The sequence below is a fragment of the Acanthochromis polyacanthus genome, chromosome 6 (assembly GCF_021347895.1).
Source record: "Acanthochromis polyacanthus isolate Apoly-LR-REF ecotype Palm Island chromosome 6, KAUST_Apoly_ChrSc, whole genome shotgun sequence".
In the NCBI taxonomy this organism is placed as follows: domain Eukaryota; kingdom Metazoa; phylum Chordata; class Actinopteri; family Pomacentridae; genus Acanthochromis; species Acanthochromis polyacanthus.
In genome coordinates this window covers 31,541,031-31,559,123 of record NC_067118.1, presented here as the reverse complement: position 1 = coordinate 31,559,123, position 18,093 = coordinate 31,541,031, and the positions used below count along the sequence as shown (strand labels likewise).

At 40.3% G+C, this 18,093-nt stretch overlaps 1 protein-coding gene across 2 annotated transcripts; it reads right to left on the bottom strand.

Moving 5' to 3' along the window:
• Nucleotides 1-113: 113 nt before the first annotated feature.
• Nucleotides 114-17,669, bottom strand: col9a3 (collagen, type IX, alpha 3). Of its 2 annotated transcripts, XM_022189767.2 has the most exons (32): nt 16,133-17,669; nt 15,178-15,246; nt 13,890-13,925; nt 13,243-13,314; nt 13,044-13,097; nt 11,245-11,280; nt 10,802-10,825; nt 10,571-10,624; nt 9,462-9,515; nt 9,260-9,301; nt 9,089-9,145; nt 8,902-8,955; nt 8,765-8,818; nt 8,548-8,601; nt 8,387-8,440; nt 8,213-8,266; nt 8,081-8,134; nt 7,942-7,995; nt 7,781-7,834; nt 7,472-7,516; nt 7,331-7,384; nt 7,168-7,221; nt 6,349-6,402; nt 6,179-6,250; nt 5,553-5,588; nt 5,298-5,342; nt 4,711-4,743; nt 3,919-4,065; nt 3,741-3,795; nt 3,467-3,649; nt 1,468-1,545; nt 114-1,280 (listed from the first exon to the last, which is right to left on the bottom strand). In XM_022189767.2, exons 1-32 carry the CDS (start codon nt 16,196-16,198, stop codon nt 1,096-1,098), a joined length of 2,037 nt encoding a protein of 678 aa, XP_022045459.2. In that variant the 5' UTR covers nt 16,199-17,669; the 3' UTR covers nt 114-1,095. The 2 variants fall into 2 exon arrangements, with proteins under 2 accessions (XP_022045459.2, XP_022045460.1); XM_022189768.2 differs by lacking the exon at nt 16,133-17,669 and having other exon boundaries at nt 10,802-10,820; nt 15,178-15,191.
• Nucleotides 17,670-18,093: the final 424 nt, after the last annotated feature.

The following is an 18,093-nucleotide window of genomic DNA, read 5'->3' as shown; positions in this document are numbered from 1 at the left end:
TGGTATAGAAATAAGTGTTGCTGCTTTGTGAGTTAAAGAGATTTTTTGATTTCACAGTGTTTAGAGCATATTACTCTGAAGTGCAGACTGTCCATTTGATATGTAGAGAAGAGTAATGTTTTACTGAAAAGTGGCTTTATTTGTTCTTTCTTACAACATGTCGCTGTAGCATCTTACTGTACATACAACAGTCACCCACAAATAATAAATAGTATTTAACGTCATGTATATTTAATAGTTACAGCACCGGTAGTACATAGTGGATGTGGTCATTGCAGATTGGAAAACAATACTTTTTTTAAAAGAGTCTTAAACTTTCTGTATTTTACAATATGTGATTCATGCATCCACAAGTTTATTTTGGTTTTGATTCTCAAATTTGGAGAATCAACTTTGCATGTAATAAAAAAACAACAACAAAAGGAGAAAAAAACAAGTTTAAAAAAACTACTATCAAAAGTTTTTTTCCCCATTAATCTACACAATTTCTGGGCACCTGGGTGTTTGTTTTTTATTCCTTTTACAGTACATACACAGCTCCTCCACAGAGGCTCTTTGCCTCCTGCACCTATTTCCATATTTTACACTGTTTGCTTGAATGCTGAGGTAACATCTGTGATTTACATAATGGGCCATGATAAATGCACATTCAACCTCTGTTGTTTTTAGTGTTCTCTGTCAGAAGGATGTCAACCAAAGTAATTGGGGGCATGGAAGCAACATGTACAAAGTTTTTATACACAAAGGACTCATCATTCATTTTCCAGTTGTTTGTAAGTCAAGTCTTGTTATGTGATAGTACTTGGATCATTGCAGATGTTCTCTTGCACTTTTCCGTGCCTCTGTTCGCTTTATTTCTGGATGTCATCTTGATTTTTTTGGTCTCTCAGTTGCTCTGATGTTCTTGTCACTCCTGGGATGTTCCTGTGTTCCTCTCAAAATATCACACCTGCAGATGTTACTCTTCCCATCTTGTGGTACATCTATTTAAATAAAGAGGACTTTTTGTGATCACTTTCTTCTTTTATTCCTTTCTTCCTCACTTATTACCCTTCCTCCTTAGAGCGGATGGCTTCAGGTCGCAGGAAGTCATGTTTAATGGTTTTTAGGGTTGGAGGTTTTCCCGGCAACTGATGCTCCCTGGCAGGCTGATGTGTCACAGATTCCAGGTGGTCCCTGGTGCCCAGTCCTACCTACCCTGCCTGGCTCTCCAGGCTCACCTGGATCTCCTGGAGATCCATCACGACCATCTTTGACAATTCCAGGTACTCCAGGAAGACCTGTGGGAAAGTATTGCAGTTAGAAGTTGTAGAAAGAAACATTTTATGGAGCTTTAGGAACAGCACAAATAAACATCATGCATGTGTTAACCACAGGCACAAATTTGACAAACGACATGCATGCGTATTTATGTTATGGCTTTATAGATCAAAATGTCAATATTGAGTAAGGATTACATGTACATACCTTGGTATCCTTGGTCTCCAGTTGGCCCATCAATGGCTTTGCCAGTAGATCCCTTATCACCTGCTTCACCAACATCACCTGTCATGACATTAGTAAACATTTATCACTGGTTGAAAGTGCATTTATCTGTATTCTGTGCTTTTCATTTTACTCCATTCATCTGATAAGCATTTTTAGTAGTTACTTTTCAGATTGACATTGCATGAAAGACATGTTGAAAAATACACTGCATTGATAAAATTAAACCTCTTCAGTTGTCTCAATTTAAAAAAAAAACTTCTCTTATTGAGATGTCTATGAGTAGTTACATTTTCTATTGAAGACTGATTTACTGTATTTTTCCAGAAAGTTTCTGTAAAGTCACTATCAGAGGTTTGAAATGACTCACTATTTTACAGAAAAGCAAAGAAAATCCAAAAAAATTTAACACATTTGTGTAGTGGAACTGTTTTTGTAACCCATCAGTTATCTCACAACCTTGTCATGTGGCCCATTGGAATGACCCGTCTCCTTGATTTGGAACCACTGGACTAAACAACCTCACTGCATTTAAAGTATCTAAAGCTAGTTATGTACTGCTTATACACTGATTGGTTATTAATATAAGATATAATAAGCCATTACTCACAGGGGATGCTTTAAGTATCCCCTGTTCATTCTTTATATGAATGATATTTGTAAGGTATCTAATAAACTTAAGTTAACTTTATTTGCGGATGATACTACAATTTTTTGTTCTGGTGATGATCTGAAGTTACTTTTAGATTTAGTTACAAAAGAATTGACTAAACTTAAATCCTGGTTTGATTTGAATATATTATCAATAAATCTGAATAAAACAAAACTAATGTTATTTACTAATCGTAATGTTGATATTCCAGTAAAAGTTACTGTTGACAAAGTCAGTATTGAGTTGGTAGATGAAATAAAATTCTTGGGTGTCATTTTGGATGGTAAAGTCAGTTGGAAATCTCATGTTAAATATATTGGTAGTAAAATAGCTAAAAATATAGGTATAATGGGTAAAGTAAAATACGTTTTGAATGAGATATCTTTGTATATGCTGTATTGTTCTATGGTCTTGCCGTATTTGATGTATTGTGTTGAGGTATGGGGAAACACCTACAGAGCTACCACACAAAGACTATATATTCTACAAAAGAAAGCTATGCGAATTGTACATTGTGCTGGGTATCTAGATCATACAAATATACTGTTTTTGAAATCGAAGGCATTAAAACTGGAGGATCTTGTGGCTTTTAGAAGTGCTCAGCTTTTATACAAAGCAAGCAATAAGATGTTACCTATCAATTTACAAAAAATATTATCTTCAAGAGATGGGCTTTATTGCTTAAGGTATAAAAATAATTTAAAACAAAACTTTGGTCGAATTAAATTGAAATCGATGTGTGTTTCGGTTTGTGGGGTGGCTCTGTGGAATGGTCTTAATGAAGGTATTAAATCGTGTAAGAACATTTTGCAATTTAAAAAAAGTTATAGAAATATGATTTTGGAAAAGTACAAAAAGGATGAACAAAAGAAATAGTTGGTCATGATTCATTAACAAATGCATATATATATTTTGTTTGTTTGTTTTTTTTCCGAATTGTGTTATTAGTAATTGCTGATCTATGTTAAAATCTGATTTAATATATATTTCAGATGTTTTTAGTTTTGTGCAAAGGGGTGAGGGTATATAAGTACTAAGTACTTCTACTTACTCCTTTTCGAATATGTAAGAAGGTGAAGTGACTAAAAGTGTTGGTCACTTCATATTTGATGTTCGAAATAAATAAATAAATAAATAAATAAGTAAAGACAAGCCAATATCAGACTTTTGGATTCTGAATATTGATGTTTACTCGTAATTGAGTATTTGTACACAGTTGTATAGGTCCTCTATGTAAACACTGATAATTATGATAAGAAGTACTGATCAATTGATTTCTGTGACGCTGTCAATACGCCCAAAGATCTGTTCTGATTAAGTTTTTCATACCTCTGGGACCAGGATCTCCAAGTTCTCCTGGCAGACCTCTGTACCCGGGTGGTCCACGTGCACCTGGATGCCCAATAGAGCCAGCTACTCCTGGGCTTCCTGCAGGCCCAGCAGGTCCGGGGCGGCCCACCATTCCTGGTGCCAGCGGTCTTCGCAGGTTAGCGGCCAGCTGTGCAATCTGATCTGTATGACACAAAACGACAGAAAGTTAATTCCCAGCGTTTCTTATACTCAGCGATGGAATAACCCATAGATAAAGATTAACATCTCTCACCATCGATCATTGAGCCACACAGCTCTCTTATGTGCTGCTCACTTGCCAGTTTACCCTGAAACACAAGACGACATTTTCAGAGTGTAACCTCATTCAGGAAGTTTATATGAAAACATGAATATTAAGATGCTTCAGCAAGTCACTGACAGTTTTGCACAGATTTAAAAAGCACACTTACAGGTATGCCTGTCTTTCCTGCAATTCCAGGCAGACCCTGTTCCCCTTGAAAGCCGATTAGTCCTTGTTTTCCTGGAGGGCCTCTTGCACCGAGCTCTCCTTGAGGACCTGCCACGCCTTTAGGTCCCAGCTCACCCCGCTTCCCAGACTATAATCAGCAACAATCATCAGCCAGATACCTTATTATGTTTTGCAAAATATAATCAATTTCTTCCAAACCGGAGCCAGAAACATCCTTAAGGTTTGATCGTTGACTAAACACCAACAGAGGAGCAAACCGGGTCTGTTGAGACAGTGCGGGGGTGGATTCATATGGCGTCTTGTTGCTTGATAATTACTCCAACAAGCACAGCAAACAGTAAATGAGACTATGAGAGTGAGGTTCATCAGCGCTGTGTCTCTAATTACATAAATTGTGCTGCAGCTTAATGTGACTCGTCTTTCCCTTGTGGCAATAGCAGCAAACAGGCCAATAACGCTAAAGCAGCAATACCTATCTCTAATTAATCCTATTAAACCTGGAATGTGAGGCTGAATCATGTGCACTGACTCTGACAAATGGGCAACAGCTCAGAGCTAGGCACCAGTGTTTAATGTTTAGTGAGGGAGCAGACACAGGAGTTTGAAACAAAACTTGGGCTGCTAATTACACCCACACACAGCATCTGATCTATGCTTAGTGCTAACAGGCAGACAAAAAGTGTATTTAGAAAATTGGTTTGCAGATTGCAGGTCCATGTAGAAGCATGAAACGCTGCAAAAATAACACAGTGAAAACAGAAAAGTAGCTCACCTCTCCTTTTTGTCCAACTGGCCCAAAAGGACCCTGAAAAGAAAAGTAATTTAGATAAGCATGTGGAAAAGAATGTTTTGCAGCACACAATCTATCAATTCAACTTTATTGATATAGCAGCTCTAAAATATAAAAATAAAGAGGTTAAAAAAACATGTTGGTGCAGAAATTACTAATTCACTAAACCATCTTAATTAAAGGAGGCTAAAAAAGGACGTTGACCTTTAAAGAGACCAACATGTTCTGTTGTTCCCTGACTCCTTCAGCAGGTCACAACATTAAAACCAAATATTTTTTGCCCTTCACCCAAAAAAATAAAGCCACAGAAGCTGAGGGCTCAAATAGCCTTGCAGAGGACAATGATGTGCTTTAAAGATGCGTGAAATAGTCTTAAAATCAATAACAAGGTCAATGTAAGGGCTTTAGAATGGATTTAATGTGTTCTCGCCTCCTGATCTTAGTCAGCACTCAACAGTAGAGTCCTGAAGCAAGTGCATAACTAATTACTGCAAACAAAGTAATGAGTCTCTGGGTGACTCCGAGTGTTTGGATTCAGACAAAGCACATGAAATTATAAAAATACTTACAGGTTCTCCGTTCTCTCCTGGTAAACCATCACTTCCTGCCACACCCTAAAGTCACAACACAAGATCCAAATTAATACACTTTAATCTCACTCACATCAATAGAAAAAAGTCTCTTTAATCGCCTGAGTTCAGACAACATTTTCAGCACCAACACTAAACTTTATACATTAAAACAGTTTCACAACAGGTTGAAGACTATCCTGGACTATCAGTGGGGGTCATATTTAAACTTGACCAGCTTGAACTTTGACTGACCATGTCTCCTTTAGCTCCATAAGCTCCGACTGGACCCTACAGAGTTGAGAAAAGAGAGAGAGCGAACATGAATGAGAGCCATGCAGAGACATTTTTCGAAGGCAGGCTGTGGGAGAAGGAAGGGGGGATGGAGGGAAGTGAGGTGGGCTGGTTGAGGGGAACCAGGACTGGCATAAAAGCTGGCTTTGTTCTGTCCTCAGATTCTGAACAGGAGGCTGCTTTGTGTCTGCACCTTCTGCTGGCTGCAGTTTAAGTTTATACCAATAAGAGTGATTACAGACGACCTGGTTATTGATTTATAGTATGCTCTGATAGTTTAGTAACGTGTCTCGGTCTGTGTGGAGATAAGCTGCTGTTTGTCTGTTTTTTAGCAACTAATAAATTAGTCAAGTAATAAAAATCTATTTTTTTCGTCAAGTCTTGTTTAAAATTGTTTAAATTTCCTGTTTTTACATTCTACGATAGTAAAAAGCTGAACACCTTTGGGATTTAAACCATTTCAATCAGATGGAAAGACATTTTAGGATGTTAGATGGGAGCATTTTTTGGACATTTTACACAACAGCTGATTAATCCATTCATCAAAAGCTGCATCCTTTACTGTGTCACGGACAGGAAAAACTCACCCTGTCACCAAACTCTCCTCGGATTCCTGTTGGTCCTGGAAGACCTGGATCCCCCAAAGCACCTTTGACTCCCTGCAGCACAAGAAACACAGGGCCGGTGAGTTAACTAAAATGAATAATAATGATAATGAAAAAAAAGCCTGTGATGATTAGTGATTCATACAACTGACCTGGAAGCCTTTCACTCCCTGAGGCCCAGGGTTTCCCGCTGGTCCAATACCTCCCTGTTGGAAAGAAACATTGTCTTGTCATCCAACTGCAGAATGTGAAGTCATAAAACACACGAGATATTAATGAGGTTTCCTTCTTAGACACTTTTGAGTCAGAGAGGAAGAAGTAAACAAGTGGAGGCAGTGGTAGTGTGAGGTATGGCTCATTATGCAGTGCAGTGGGTGATAGTGGTCTGTTAATTCCTACGCTGCTTTATCCTTGCCGCAGGGTCTGATGTGAAAAACAAAGATCTCTCTGTTTATGAATTCCTGCTTCATGAATACCTGCTCTCATCCCCTCAGGTATCTCTCCATAACTGACTAACTCCACCTTAGTAAGCCACTGAATCAGAAGGAAAAGTTTTACTACTTTTTTTTAGAATATTAACTTTGAAGACCAGTAGTTTTTTATCCTGTCATTCCTGTTCACGTTAATAGTCATGCTGTACGCTGCCATGCATTTCAGTCTTTTAATATGAGTGCTCTACATTTGATTCCTTTTCATTTCCAGTCATTATGTATTCAAATATGCACACTGGTTATTAGAGCAGCGTGCTTTAAAAGTGTTGGAAACTGAGTCTAAATTCTGTAAATTGGTTAAATTTAACAGATGGCCATCTGTGCAACAGGAAGTCTAATCATTTGGCTTGTAAATGGGGCAAAGATTATTTTTAAATGCCCTCTAATAGATGATTTTGAAGTTTTTATAGCTATGCTACCATGGCAGCTATGCCACAACAGTTAATGTATGAGTTGCATTCATTTATACTATTAACTTACAGCCACTCCTCTGGGGCCTGCGATTCCCCTCTCACCTGGGATCCCGATCTCACCCTGAAGGGAAGATGTTGGACAAGTTAGGAAAGTTTAGAGAGCAGACAGGCTGGGTGAAGTGACATGTCAGAGAGGTAGTAACCTTCCAAAAATTCCATCAGATACATACAGGAATACCTGGCTCTCCAGAGGGTCCTGTCTCCCCAGCTTTCCCTGGATCACCCTTGTGTAAAGAAGGGAGAGCATAATAGCTGTGACCTTGATCTTAATTTGAGCTTAAAGTTGTTGTCTATTTTGCGTTAATACTCACAACTTCTCCTTTAGATCCCTTTGCACCAGCCTTTCCTTGAAGACCCTAGAAGGAGACCACAGAGAGTGAGAGTGTTTTCACTTTCACACCATGACAGGGAGGATGTTTCAGACTTTTAATTTACTGAAATTTCAGCATAATTGGAGTGCAGCTTAATTGGGGTTGGCATCACTATTTTTTAATAAACACAAACAGTGATTAAGAGTGACTTTGAGAAAATGTACAAGACTCCAAACAAACTGATACTTAGAATGAGGAATCAAGGTAGCAGCCTTCATTATCAGCTAGAGTCTTTGTCAAAATACTTACAGGGAGCCCGTTCGGTCCTTTCTCTCCAACTACCCCATGGCGTCCAGCATCACCCTATCAACAGACAGTCGACACTGTGACTGTGACCCAGCTTTACTCAGGTTGTGGACTCGCAACTAATTAAAGCAGAAGATCATTCAGGAGGAACAGGTGCACTTTACCTTCTCGCCATCCAGCCCTGGTGTACCATCTTTCCCATCTCTGCCAGGAATACCCTGTCCAAGATATCACATTTAGCTCTCATAGTTCTGACAGGAAAATGTAAATTAAAAATGTTTCATTTTGCATACATGAACTTACAGGCTCTCCTTTGGGTCCTGCTCCTCCAGGAGCTCCTTTGGGACCAATTTTACCCTGGTGAATGAGAAATGAGGGTGTAATTTATTTTGTCTTAAATATACAAATTGTGACAGCTTTAAATCTTTTACTTACAATTTCTCCTTTGGGTCCTCTGAATCCCTGTGGTCCTTTTTCTCCAGCATCACCCTGGAGACATCAGATGAAACACACACAGCTATTCATTGATGGGACCAGCTGTCTGTTCTGTGAACTACTAAAAAAACGTTTTTTTTGTTGTAAGTGTGGACTAAACAAGACAAGACTCACTGTCTTTCCAATGATGCCAGCAATGCCAGGCTTGCCTCTGAAGCCCGGGAGGCCCTGGAGACAAACAGACGATCAGGTCAAAGGAAACATACTGACACACATCTGAATTTCTGTACCGACAGTGATTCAAAGGTAAAGCAAGTAGGAGTGATGGTGCTTACTCTATCGCCTACAGCTCCCATTGGCCCTTGTAGGCCTCTCAAACCACGTGGGCCCTGAAACACAACATTAGAGCACTGTGAGGGCACTTTAAAACATCACTACCTACTCAGAAAATTAAATATTTCCTCAAAAGTTCTCAGTTGTGGTGTTTAAAATCCAACAGGCAAAAGTTCATACAAGAATGGTCAAAATCACCAAAGTTATCTGATTTCTCACCTGCAGACCCACAGTGCCAGAAATACCTGGTGGACCTGGTGGACCAGCATCACCCTAGAGACAGAACAGTAAGCCATCTAAACACCAAATCTCCAAAGACTAGCAGCTGTTCATGCTATTCTTCATATTGAACTCACTCTCTCTCCATCTTTTCCAGGCTCTCCTTTGTCTCCTTTGTGCCCGGTGTGGCCCTACAAGTGCAAAGAAATGAAGACAGCTGTGATGGCAGGGTGAGCTGAGTTGTGTTTATTTCTAAGAATAAGACGTTTAGAGGTGTACAAGTCAAAACAAATAAAAAATTATCACAACAGAAGCTTCATTTACCTTGAATCCTGGCATCCCGGGAGGACCAGAGAGACCAGGGGGGCAGATTGCAGGGCACTGCAGAGGACAGACACAAAACACTGAGGACTCTACAGTCTCTGTGTGCAGAGAATTCATCCTTAATTTAGTGCCATTATGCAGCTTTTACAGAGTGCATGGTTGAAATCTTACCAGAAGGTCACCATTAAGATCATGAAGAGTACCAGGAAGACCCTGAAAGAGGGAGAAAATTTGATAAATGTTTCACATCTCTGCATTCTTCATTTTAGTGCATTTCATTTTTCTCAGCTAGTAATTTGCTTTAGTGAATTCACAGATATTCAACAAGACCAGCAGCGAAAGCTATACACAGTATAATGGTAACTGCACTTACTGGGAGTCCATCAGGGCCTGGAGGTCCAGGAAGTCCTGGAAGACCCTCAGCACCCTGAGGAACAGAAGAGCACTAGGATTAAGAACATCTCCAGCATCTCGGTCTAATTTTTTTTCCTGGTTATATTGCAGTTAGAGGCAGTATCTTCCATCTGGCTTCCATCAGTTATTACAATCAGTCATGGTTCCTCAGGGAGGAGAAGCACTTAAGGTCCTCTTAACTCAAACATTGTGATTTTCTTATTGTCACTTCATGTTTGACCTTCACTGTGAAGCGCGATACATGTAGAGTTTGACACTAGAAGGCTGTTTAACATTCCTCTCTCTGCGCTCAGGATCAATCTGAATTTGAGCACATACATGCAGAATTTTGTGACATTATACAAGAGAAGCCAATATAAAAATACTGAGAACTAACTTTTAAATCTAAGAGGAAACATCTTGTTAGTTTTTCAGATAACTATTTTCTCATTCATATGTTCTGGATGTTTCAAGGAGAAAAGGTAGCTGTAATTGTACACTTTTTTTTTTGAGTCAAAGCTTTATTCGTCACAAATGATCATTCACAGAAACAAATCTGGATGTGATCTTTAAATAACCAGTCAACTGAAAGGTGATTAAAACCTTCAATAAATACTCCATCTGACCACTGCATCTTTGACAGTAACCTGAAGTTAGGATGAATCCTGACTGGGACAGTAAAATATCTTCACACTGCTGCTGTCGTTTGAACCACAGTAAACTTTAACACATGAGCTCAGTACAATCTAAATAAAATGTGACCCAGAAGAAACACTAGGCCAGTCCATGTGCCAACGTGTCCATCCAGTCCAGTGGTTATTCTTATCCTCCTGCTACAAAAAATGGGAATTTAGGGCAATCCTGTGCTGGTTGATTCCAGCAGAAATCACTGGATTTCTGTTAGTATTTGCTTTACTGTTCTGTTTCTTGTGTATAAAGTTGCTGTTATTGTCTTTTCACCTAATAAACATAACAGAAGACAGGGGTTTTCTGTGGATAAGGAAATGGACCATCTATTCCTGACTTGGAGAATGAAATTCCTAAATGAAGTCAGAAAGTCTTTACTGAGGAGATCAGACAGACACTCACCGCTGGACCCTGGGGTCCGACTCCGCCTGGCAACCCGTTGGTTCCAGGAAGTCCCTGGAAATTAAAGACACTTGGTGGGACATCAGAGAACATGTGCAACACACTATGTGGACCGCATCACGAATACAAATCCCAAGATGCAAATGAGCAGTGATGGTGTACTAAATGATACAAACACATCACAGTAGTACCGTGTGAGCAGGATATAAAAAGACAGTGCTGTGTACTCACTGCAGCTCCTGGTCTCCCTCTGCCCTACGGAATACACAGGAAGGCAAATTAAGTCACAAACACCACGGTGATGATTAGATTTACTCACAGCAACAATATCCACCATGTGATGTATCGCTGCGTCTAATCTGCTGTGAAAGATTTCACAGGCTGCTGCTACTGTGAGGAGGATTTCCACTTTCTAGTCTGATCAGAGCAGCCTGAGAAAGTCTGAGACGGTGTGTGTCCTCGCCATGTTTACGTGAACTGAGGGCTTCTTAAATCTGATTAGCGCTGACTGTCGCCCTAATTTAGCAAGAACAGAATTGCAGAATAATCCAATGCAGACTGAAAGGAGTTACTACCTTTAGTTTAATGATTTGTGTTATGAGGAATGTAAAGTTGTTTTTTTAAGGTTAATACATCAGTGTAACAGTAGTAACACAGTATGTGGGGTTACTTACAGGAGGTCCAGGTGGCCCAGGAGGTCCAACTTCACCCTGCAGATAAATCAAAATCAGTCTCTGAGACATAATCAAGTGCATAAAGAAAACTCGAGGCCCCTGTCTTATGTCCATGCAAAGGACTAATAGAAATTTATATTTTAAAAAAAGATAATGAGCAACCATATCCTTTTTTATTTTGTACACATTTACTTTGTGCGTTTCTAACTGAACTCACAGTTCAAATCTAAACCTGTGTAAAAGTTTGTTTTCATTCTGCATGCTTGCAGCGTGCTAATGGAGCCTTTCAGTCAGCATCCTCTTTTAGTTATTGTGGGATGGTTAGTGCATGTACACAGCTCTGTGGACAAGGCAGGAGAGAATCGTTGCTTACATTATATATGTATGTATGTGACTGTATGTGACTTTACATTCTGTATAAAAGAAAATTAAACGAGGTAGGACTGGTATTGTAAAGCTATCCATTTTGCATTTAGCAAAAAATAAGTTCTCTGGCAAATCAGATCTTTTCCAGTGTTTTGTAATGCTATCTAGTGCTGATGCTACGTTAGAAAGGAATATGAAATCTATTAATTTTTCTATGAAGTCATGAGAATGTAGACGATGCCAAATGCTTTGTATGGTAACTAATTGGGAAAAATACTAAGAGGAAAAACTGTCTTGCCAGTTACTGATAGATGTAATACAATTACTGTGATTATCTATACACATCTTAATAAAGTATAAGTTCAGTCTTTCAATTCCATCCACTAAATTTAAGTTAATAGATTAAATGATCAAATTGTAGTTTCCCCTGGTGCCCTCTCTTCTCCTCCATCATTTCTCCCCCTCCTTCTTTCACTCTTTGTTTGCTCCCTCCCAGCTGTATTTGTGTTGTCTGGTGGGAGAGATGGCAAAAGACTCTAAATAAGCAGGCCCAACACAGCGATGTTACACTTCATTGCAATCCTCAGTCTGTAAACTGCACAACAGGGCAGACTTGTGCACAAATAATCGAGAAAGTAATGTGAGAAGGCTGCATATGCAGTTTAGTGGGCTGTACGTTAGCGTATGCTTCGTCTCCAACTCCTCCACTTTCATCTTCTCTGCCTTTGCCTGACTCCTCGGAACTATGAGCCAGCCATAACTGTGTAGTTATCTGAGTAATTAGGGACATGAGTTGATGCAAGCTTCCTCATTAGGTTGGCTAATTAGCTGAATTGCTTGAAGGGTGAGGGGGAGCGGGGGAATGATCTGTCTTGACTGTTAGTTTGCAGTCTTACATTAGAAGACCCTCAGTCTTTTCCATCTTACATTCACTGTGGAGAAAGAAACGTGTTCCTGTTGAAGATGAAGCAGCAGTTTGATCTCTCACGTGTTGGAATTCTGTCCTCTCCTGTGTCTTCTCAGAGAAAAATACCTGTTTCTCCTCAGCATTGGGGCTGGAGATCATCATCTCCTACAGCCTCTCAGATTGCTGGGAAACTGTGCATTCCGGGCCGGATTAGGGAAGCAGCAGAAATAAATCCGATTCTGATCCCTCATTAAAATTATTCCCACCAAGAGGCTGAGCCAGCTTGACAAATTCAGGCTGACAGAAGAAACGCAGACCTTGTGCATGAAGATCCTGAAGATCTTCATGCAACAGAATTTGGTCAACATGCAGAGTTTGCATACGTGTGTAATGAGTTTTGCGAGTGGTGGACTTCATCTGATTAATTAGTGAGAGTAAGCGGGAGGTCATGAAACTGAACTGGTGGATCTTAAACTGTATACTCAGCATCCAGGGAGCTCAAAAGACAAAAAAACAAAACACTTACTGCATCTCCTGCGGGTCCGTCTTTGCCTGCAGGACCATCAGGACCTGTCAAACCCTGAAGAGGAAACACAACAGTTGTGCATCATTGCCTCGTGCTCTGAAACATTGCCAATAAGGAATCATCCCAAAACACATCAAACAGAGGTGGTGTGTTGATGTTAGTTAAGAGAAGTGAAGGTGTGTGATTATTGGACACTTACATCAACCCCTGGAAGTCCTGGCAGACCTGGTTGTCCTGGTGATCCTGGAATTCCTGCTTTCCCTTTGGGACCCTACAAAGACAGAAACTTCTGATATCTACTTAACTGAACAATTGATTTACACATTGTATTATTCTTTATCCAAACATCTTTAGATGAAAAGCAAGATTGAGGATATTGTATGCTTGCAAATTATAAAGCCCTTTGAGACAAATTTGTGATTTCAGGCTATATAACAGACTTCACAAAACAAGGGTATTATTGTCTTTGGGCTGAAGGAACATCAGTCTGATCATTTTTTAAACAGCATGGGATTTATTCAAACTAATTTTATGCTTTGTTTCAACTCTCGTTTGCAATACGGTTAATAATTAAACAAAGATTCGTGTCAAAGAGGGCAACTTTTTCTATCTGTGTATCATGAAGTTCCATTACAACATTAAGGTTTTAAGTGGAACCTCTATTATTTTGACGTGTTGCCTGTAAGTCAAAAGCAGAGTGCAAAGAAAACTCTAATAACCCCAAAGAGAGCCTTGATTTCTTTTCTTCTTATTTTTTGCGAACTGGAACAACCTCTTTCACCCCCGTTAAAAGTTTCATACAGCTCATAAAAAAGCTGAGTTTGTTTGACTTGTTGGAATACTTACTGCTTTCCCCGGCAGTCCAGCAGGTCCTGGTTTGCCCTGTTAATGAGACAAAAATAAGCAATATATTCTTACATTTATTTTCAAAGTTCAGTTGTGAGACTACTGTAGGATCAGACAACCAAAGCTCTTTAATTACACTGCCGTACAAGTCCAAAGACTTCCAGTAAATACAATGTTTGACTACAGTGTTTCCACAAAGCATCTGTAGATACAGTAGCTCATCAATAACTCAGTGTATTAAATGACTGAAGCAGTGATCCTGTGGGTTGCTTCACTCTATCAAATGTTTCGCTTCTGCAAAGGCCATGGAAGAGCAAACACCTGACGGCAGACTGGTCACATGATGAAAGCCTCAGTTTGGCTTGGGCAGGGGCGCTGAAGGTGCAGGGAGGAGGTGTGAGGTGAAACTCTAGATGGTCTCACAGGCTTGGGGAATGCATGAATGAACCCTCTGTGTGCCCAAACTTCACTGGAGTCACAAAATTACCCACGGCTAACACGGTCTGACGTTTTCTGACATGTATAAACAAAAACTACTACAATTTGAGTGTTTCTGTGTGTGCAACAGAAACTTTGACACAAAACAAAAACAAAGATTAGGAAGTGAAGACTGAACAAGGTTTGCTATGATGTTAACAAGGTTTTTCTTCCTACTTTGCTTCTGCATAATCCAATTTCCTCTTATGCTCATAATCTACATACCAGCAAACCTGCTGACCAGAAAGAAGTCTGGGGGTTTAAATGACAGTGGAGTGTCCAAATTTAATGATAAGACACGATTACTTTTGTTCATTTAAATATAATCTACAAAAGAAAAGCCATTCACAATGCAAATATAAAATATTTCTGAATGGTTTAACAGGAAAGGATTCTAAAACTGACAGAACTCTATTGAGAAGATCTAAACCCGGCCTCCCTGACATGCATGATTATCATTTAATACCTGCAGGAGGAGGAGCTGTGGGTGGAGTCAGTGTGATAAAATATAACACTGAAGCCACATTTGTGCACAAGCAAAACACTTTCTACCAAACCGAGTAGAAATCCAAATATTAAATACATCAACACTTATTCTGGAAGACGTGGCAAAAAAAAAAGAAGTTTTCAATTATCTTTTTTGTGACCTTAAATGTTTGGAAAAAAAAGCTTTCCTCACAAAAAGAAAATCAGGAGATTATCCATCTACTGTCAACTTTCATCTAGTGGTTGATTGCTGACTGTAAAAGAGGCAAAGTTAAGAGACACATTAGACTAAAGTGCAGACTTCTGTGGACTCTGGTCAACTCACATCGGTGCCATCCCTTCCTGGTTCCCCTACAGGTCCTGGTGGCCCTGGAGCTCCTCTGGGGCCTGCCCTCTGCAATATAAAATCAGCCCTAATCAGAAATTTCTCCCTTTGTCACATGAAGCACTGCTGCTTTGATGCAGTAAGGCAGAAATGCATATGAACTGAAAGAAACAGAAAGTGGTAAGAAATGTTTGGTATATTGTGGCCACAAAGGTGTGACAATTCAGAATAGAAAAAAATCTACTGAGAACAATGTTAACGACATGTAATCATAGATTATGATACTAAAGGTGTAAGTTGATGGAAATATTTCAAAACAACTGCAACACCATGAAAAACAGGATGCAAATACGCATGCGTAAAAACAGACAACAAAACCTCTGCTTTAAATCCTTCCTTGCGCACAGTAAGGCTCGAAAAGATTTCTCCAAAAACACAAATAAATCTGCAGCTTACGCCTCACTCAGCAAATCAAAATCATTTCACTGGGGACTTTCCAAGACTGCTCCAGATTTTTAGCTCAGTCGGAGACGCTGAATGGACAGAGGTGGCATTGTGCGCACTGATCTCCAATCCGCACATTCCACAGGTTCAGGGAAAACATAACCCTGACTTCGGCAAGTAGTGAGAAAGATAAACCCACCTGCACACAATTACACTCTCAGGGAGAACAGGCCTAAAGAAGCAGACAGAGAAAATGCCACAAACGCTCACTTAAATTCGTGTGCAGTGGGAATACATTGTATTTAGGAGAAAACACTGATAGAAAGCGTCAGGTTTTACGTTCAACGAACAGCTCGGGCCTGCAGCTGCTGCGGAGATGGACTTTCATAATCACCACCATCATCAACGAAAGAGATACCTTTATTATCATCAATGGATCAGTGGGTCAATAAACGTGGCCAGCAGAGAACCAAACGCATCCAGAAATGATGCAGCGCTTGGTGGCACTTACCTGGGCTGAGGATGGTGTCAAAAGCTGGCACAGTAAGAGCACCCAAAGAGCAGAGAACACCGCCATAGCTCCCCGCTCGCCCTCACACACCCGAGTTTATTCGTATAAAGGTCAAATCCCCGGTTCCCTGGTCCTCTCTCGCTCCCCCCCAGCGTCCGCCACGGAGCCTTCCTTCACCTCACGGCGCACAGCTCCTAAATGGTTTTCTCTTTGGTCCCAGATAAACCCGAGCCTCCAGCCGAAGGGGCTGAACTCAGTCTAGCACACTGCACGGGTGAGGGGGGGTGAGGAGTGGTGCTGGAGGAGACAGAAACGCAGAGGGGGGGAATCCATCTCGGACACCAAAGAAAGTGGGTTGAGCTAGAAATGTTAAAAATATCAAGTGACCAACTGGGAGCGGACTAAAAACAAAAACTCCAGTCTGTCTGCAGGGTAGAAATATTTGTAGTCATGGGGTCTGTACAGTAAAATAGTATTAGTTTCCACTTTGGGCAAAGTTGGTGGAATCACAAGAGACAGAGCTTGAAAGAAGCAGAAATAACAATCAGAAATCACCATTTCTCCTCACAGTTGTCTGCTAAGCTGTCAAAAACCGAAAGACAGCCCGTTACTATCACATAAGCCAAAGAAAAACAGAAAATCCTCAGAGTTTAGCCGCACAAACAAGTGAACGCTTGCTATTTGTGCTTGAATATCGACTTCAATCCATTATCACATTAGCTGCAGATTAACTCTCTGTTGATTGATTTGTTTCAGCGCTACAACAATTTACAAAAAGAAAAAGAGGAGGCGATCACAATCTACATGGAGATTAACAGATAACAGAAATTACTCTAGAACAGGCATGGGAAAACTAAGGCCTCCGGGCCACATACGGCCTGTTGGGCTTTTCAATCCGGCCCACGAAATAATTTTGTCAATATTAGAATTGACGAAATTACAATAAAGACCACATTCATCTGGCCTTCCCCTGTACCCGACGTTTCTGTTGACCCCACTAGATGGCGCGCTCCAGACACAAGTGACCTTTGTTGGTTTTTTTCTCTTCTTCTACTTTGAGCCCTGCCGTAAGGCCGTAACAATGAGTGGATCAAACAAAAGAAAAATCGACAGTGAGTGTCGAGTGTTTCAGAAGGAGTGGACTACTAAATATTTTTTCGCTTAAGTCCCTTCAAAGGCTGTATGTCTTATTTGCAATGAAAATGTTGCGGTTTTTAAAGAATACAATATCAGCCGGCACTTTCCCACGAAGCATGCTAACTACGCTAGCAACCAGTCAGCGCAAGAACGGACAGCTACGGTCAGAGGCTGGCAGCCAGTTTACACACTGGGCAAAATACGTTTTTTTCTGCAAACTAGGATTCAAGAGTCAAGCACCAAGGTAAGTTATTTGCTAGCATTCAAAATAGCAAAGGCTAACAAACCTTTCTCCGAAGGGGAGATTTTGAAAGAATGCATGGTAGAGACAGCAGGTCTCCTGTGTCCAGAGAGCAAAAACAAATTTGAAAAAATTAGTTCATCAGCAGGACAGTTACTCGCCATGTTGAACTACGAAGACTTAACCAGCTCACTGAACGAAAAAGTGAAGTCCTTCAAGCTATATTCATTAGCACTGGATGAAAGTAATGACATAAAAGACAGTGCTCAGCTTTTAATTTTTATTAGAGGGATTAATAAACATTTTGAGACAACGGAGGAATTTTTGACCATGGAATCCATGAAGGGGAAAACACGTGGAGAGGACTGTAGGACAGGATGTCTGGGGTCATCAGAGGAGGAAGCTGCCCTGCTGTAAACTCTCCAATGTCACCACGGATGGACCGCCAAACCCGACAGGAAAAAACGTCGGGCTGCTGAAAGGAATCCAGGATAAGGTAAAGGAGGAAAACCCTGAGCTGGATGTGATTTTCCTACTCTGCATAATCCACCAGGAAGCGCTCTGTAAGTCTTTTTTGCATCTT

What these genes read in the sequence shown, in the direction of transcription:
- col9a3 (XM_022189767.2), bottom strand. Translation starts at nt 16,198, where the DNA reads ATGGCGGTGTTCTCTGCTCTTTGGGTGCTCTTACTGTGCCAGCTTTTG. An exon ending in CTGGACTGCCGGGGAAAGCA is followed by an intron (nt 13,315 to 13,889) that starts GTAAGTATTCCA and finishes CTGTCTTTGTAG; the next exon opens with GGTCCCAAAGGGAAAGCAGG. An exon ending in CTGGCACTGTGGGTCTGCAG is followed by an intron (nt 8,602 to 8,764) that starts GTGAGAAATCAG and finishes GTTGTGTTTCAG; the next exon opens with GGCCCACGTGGTTTGAGAGG.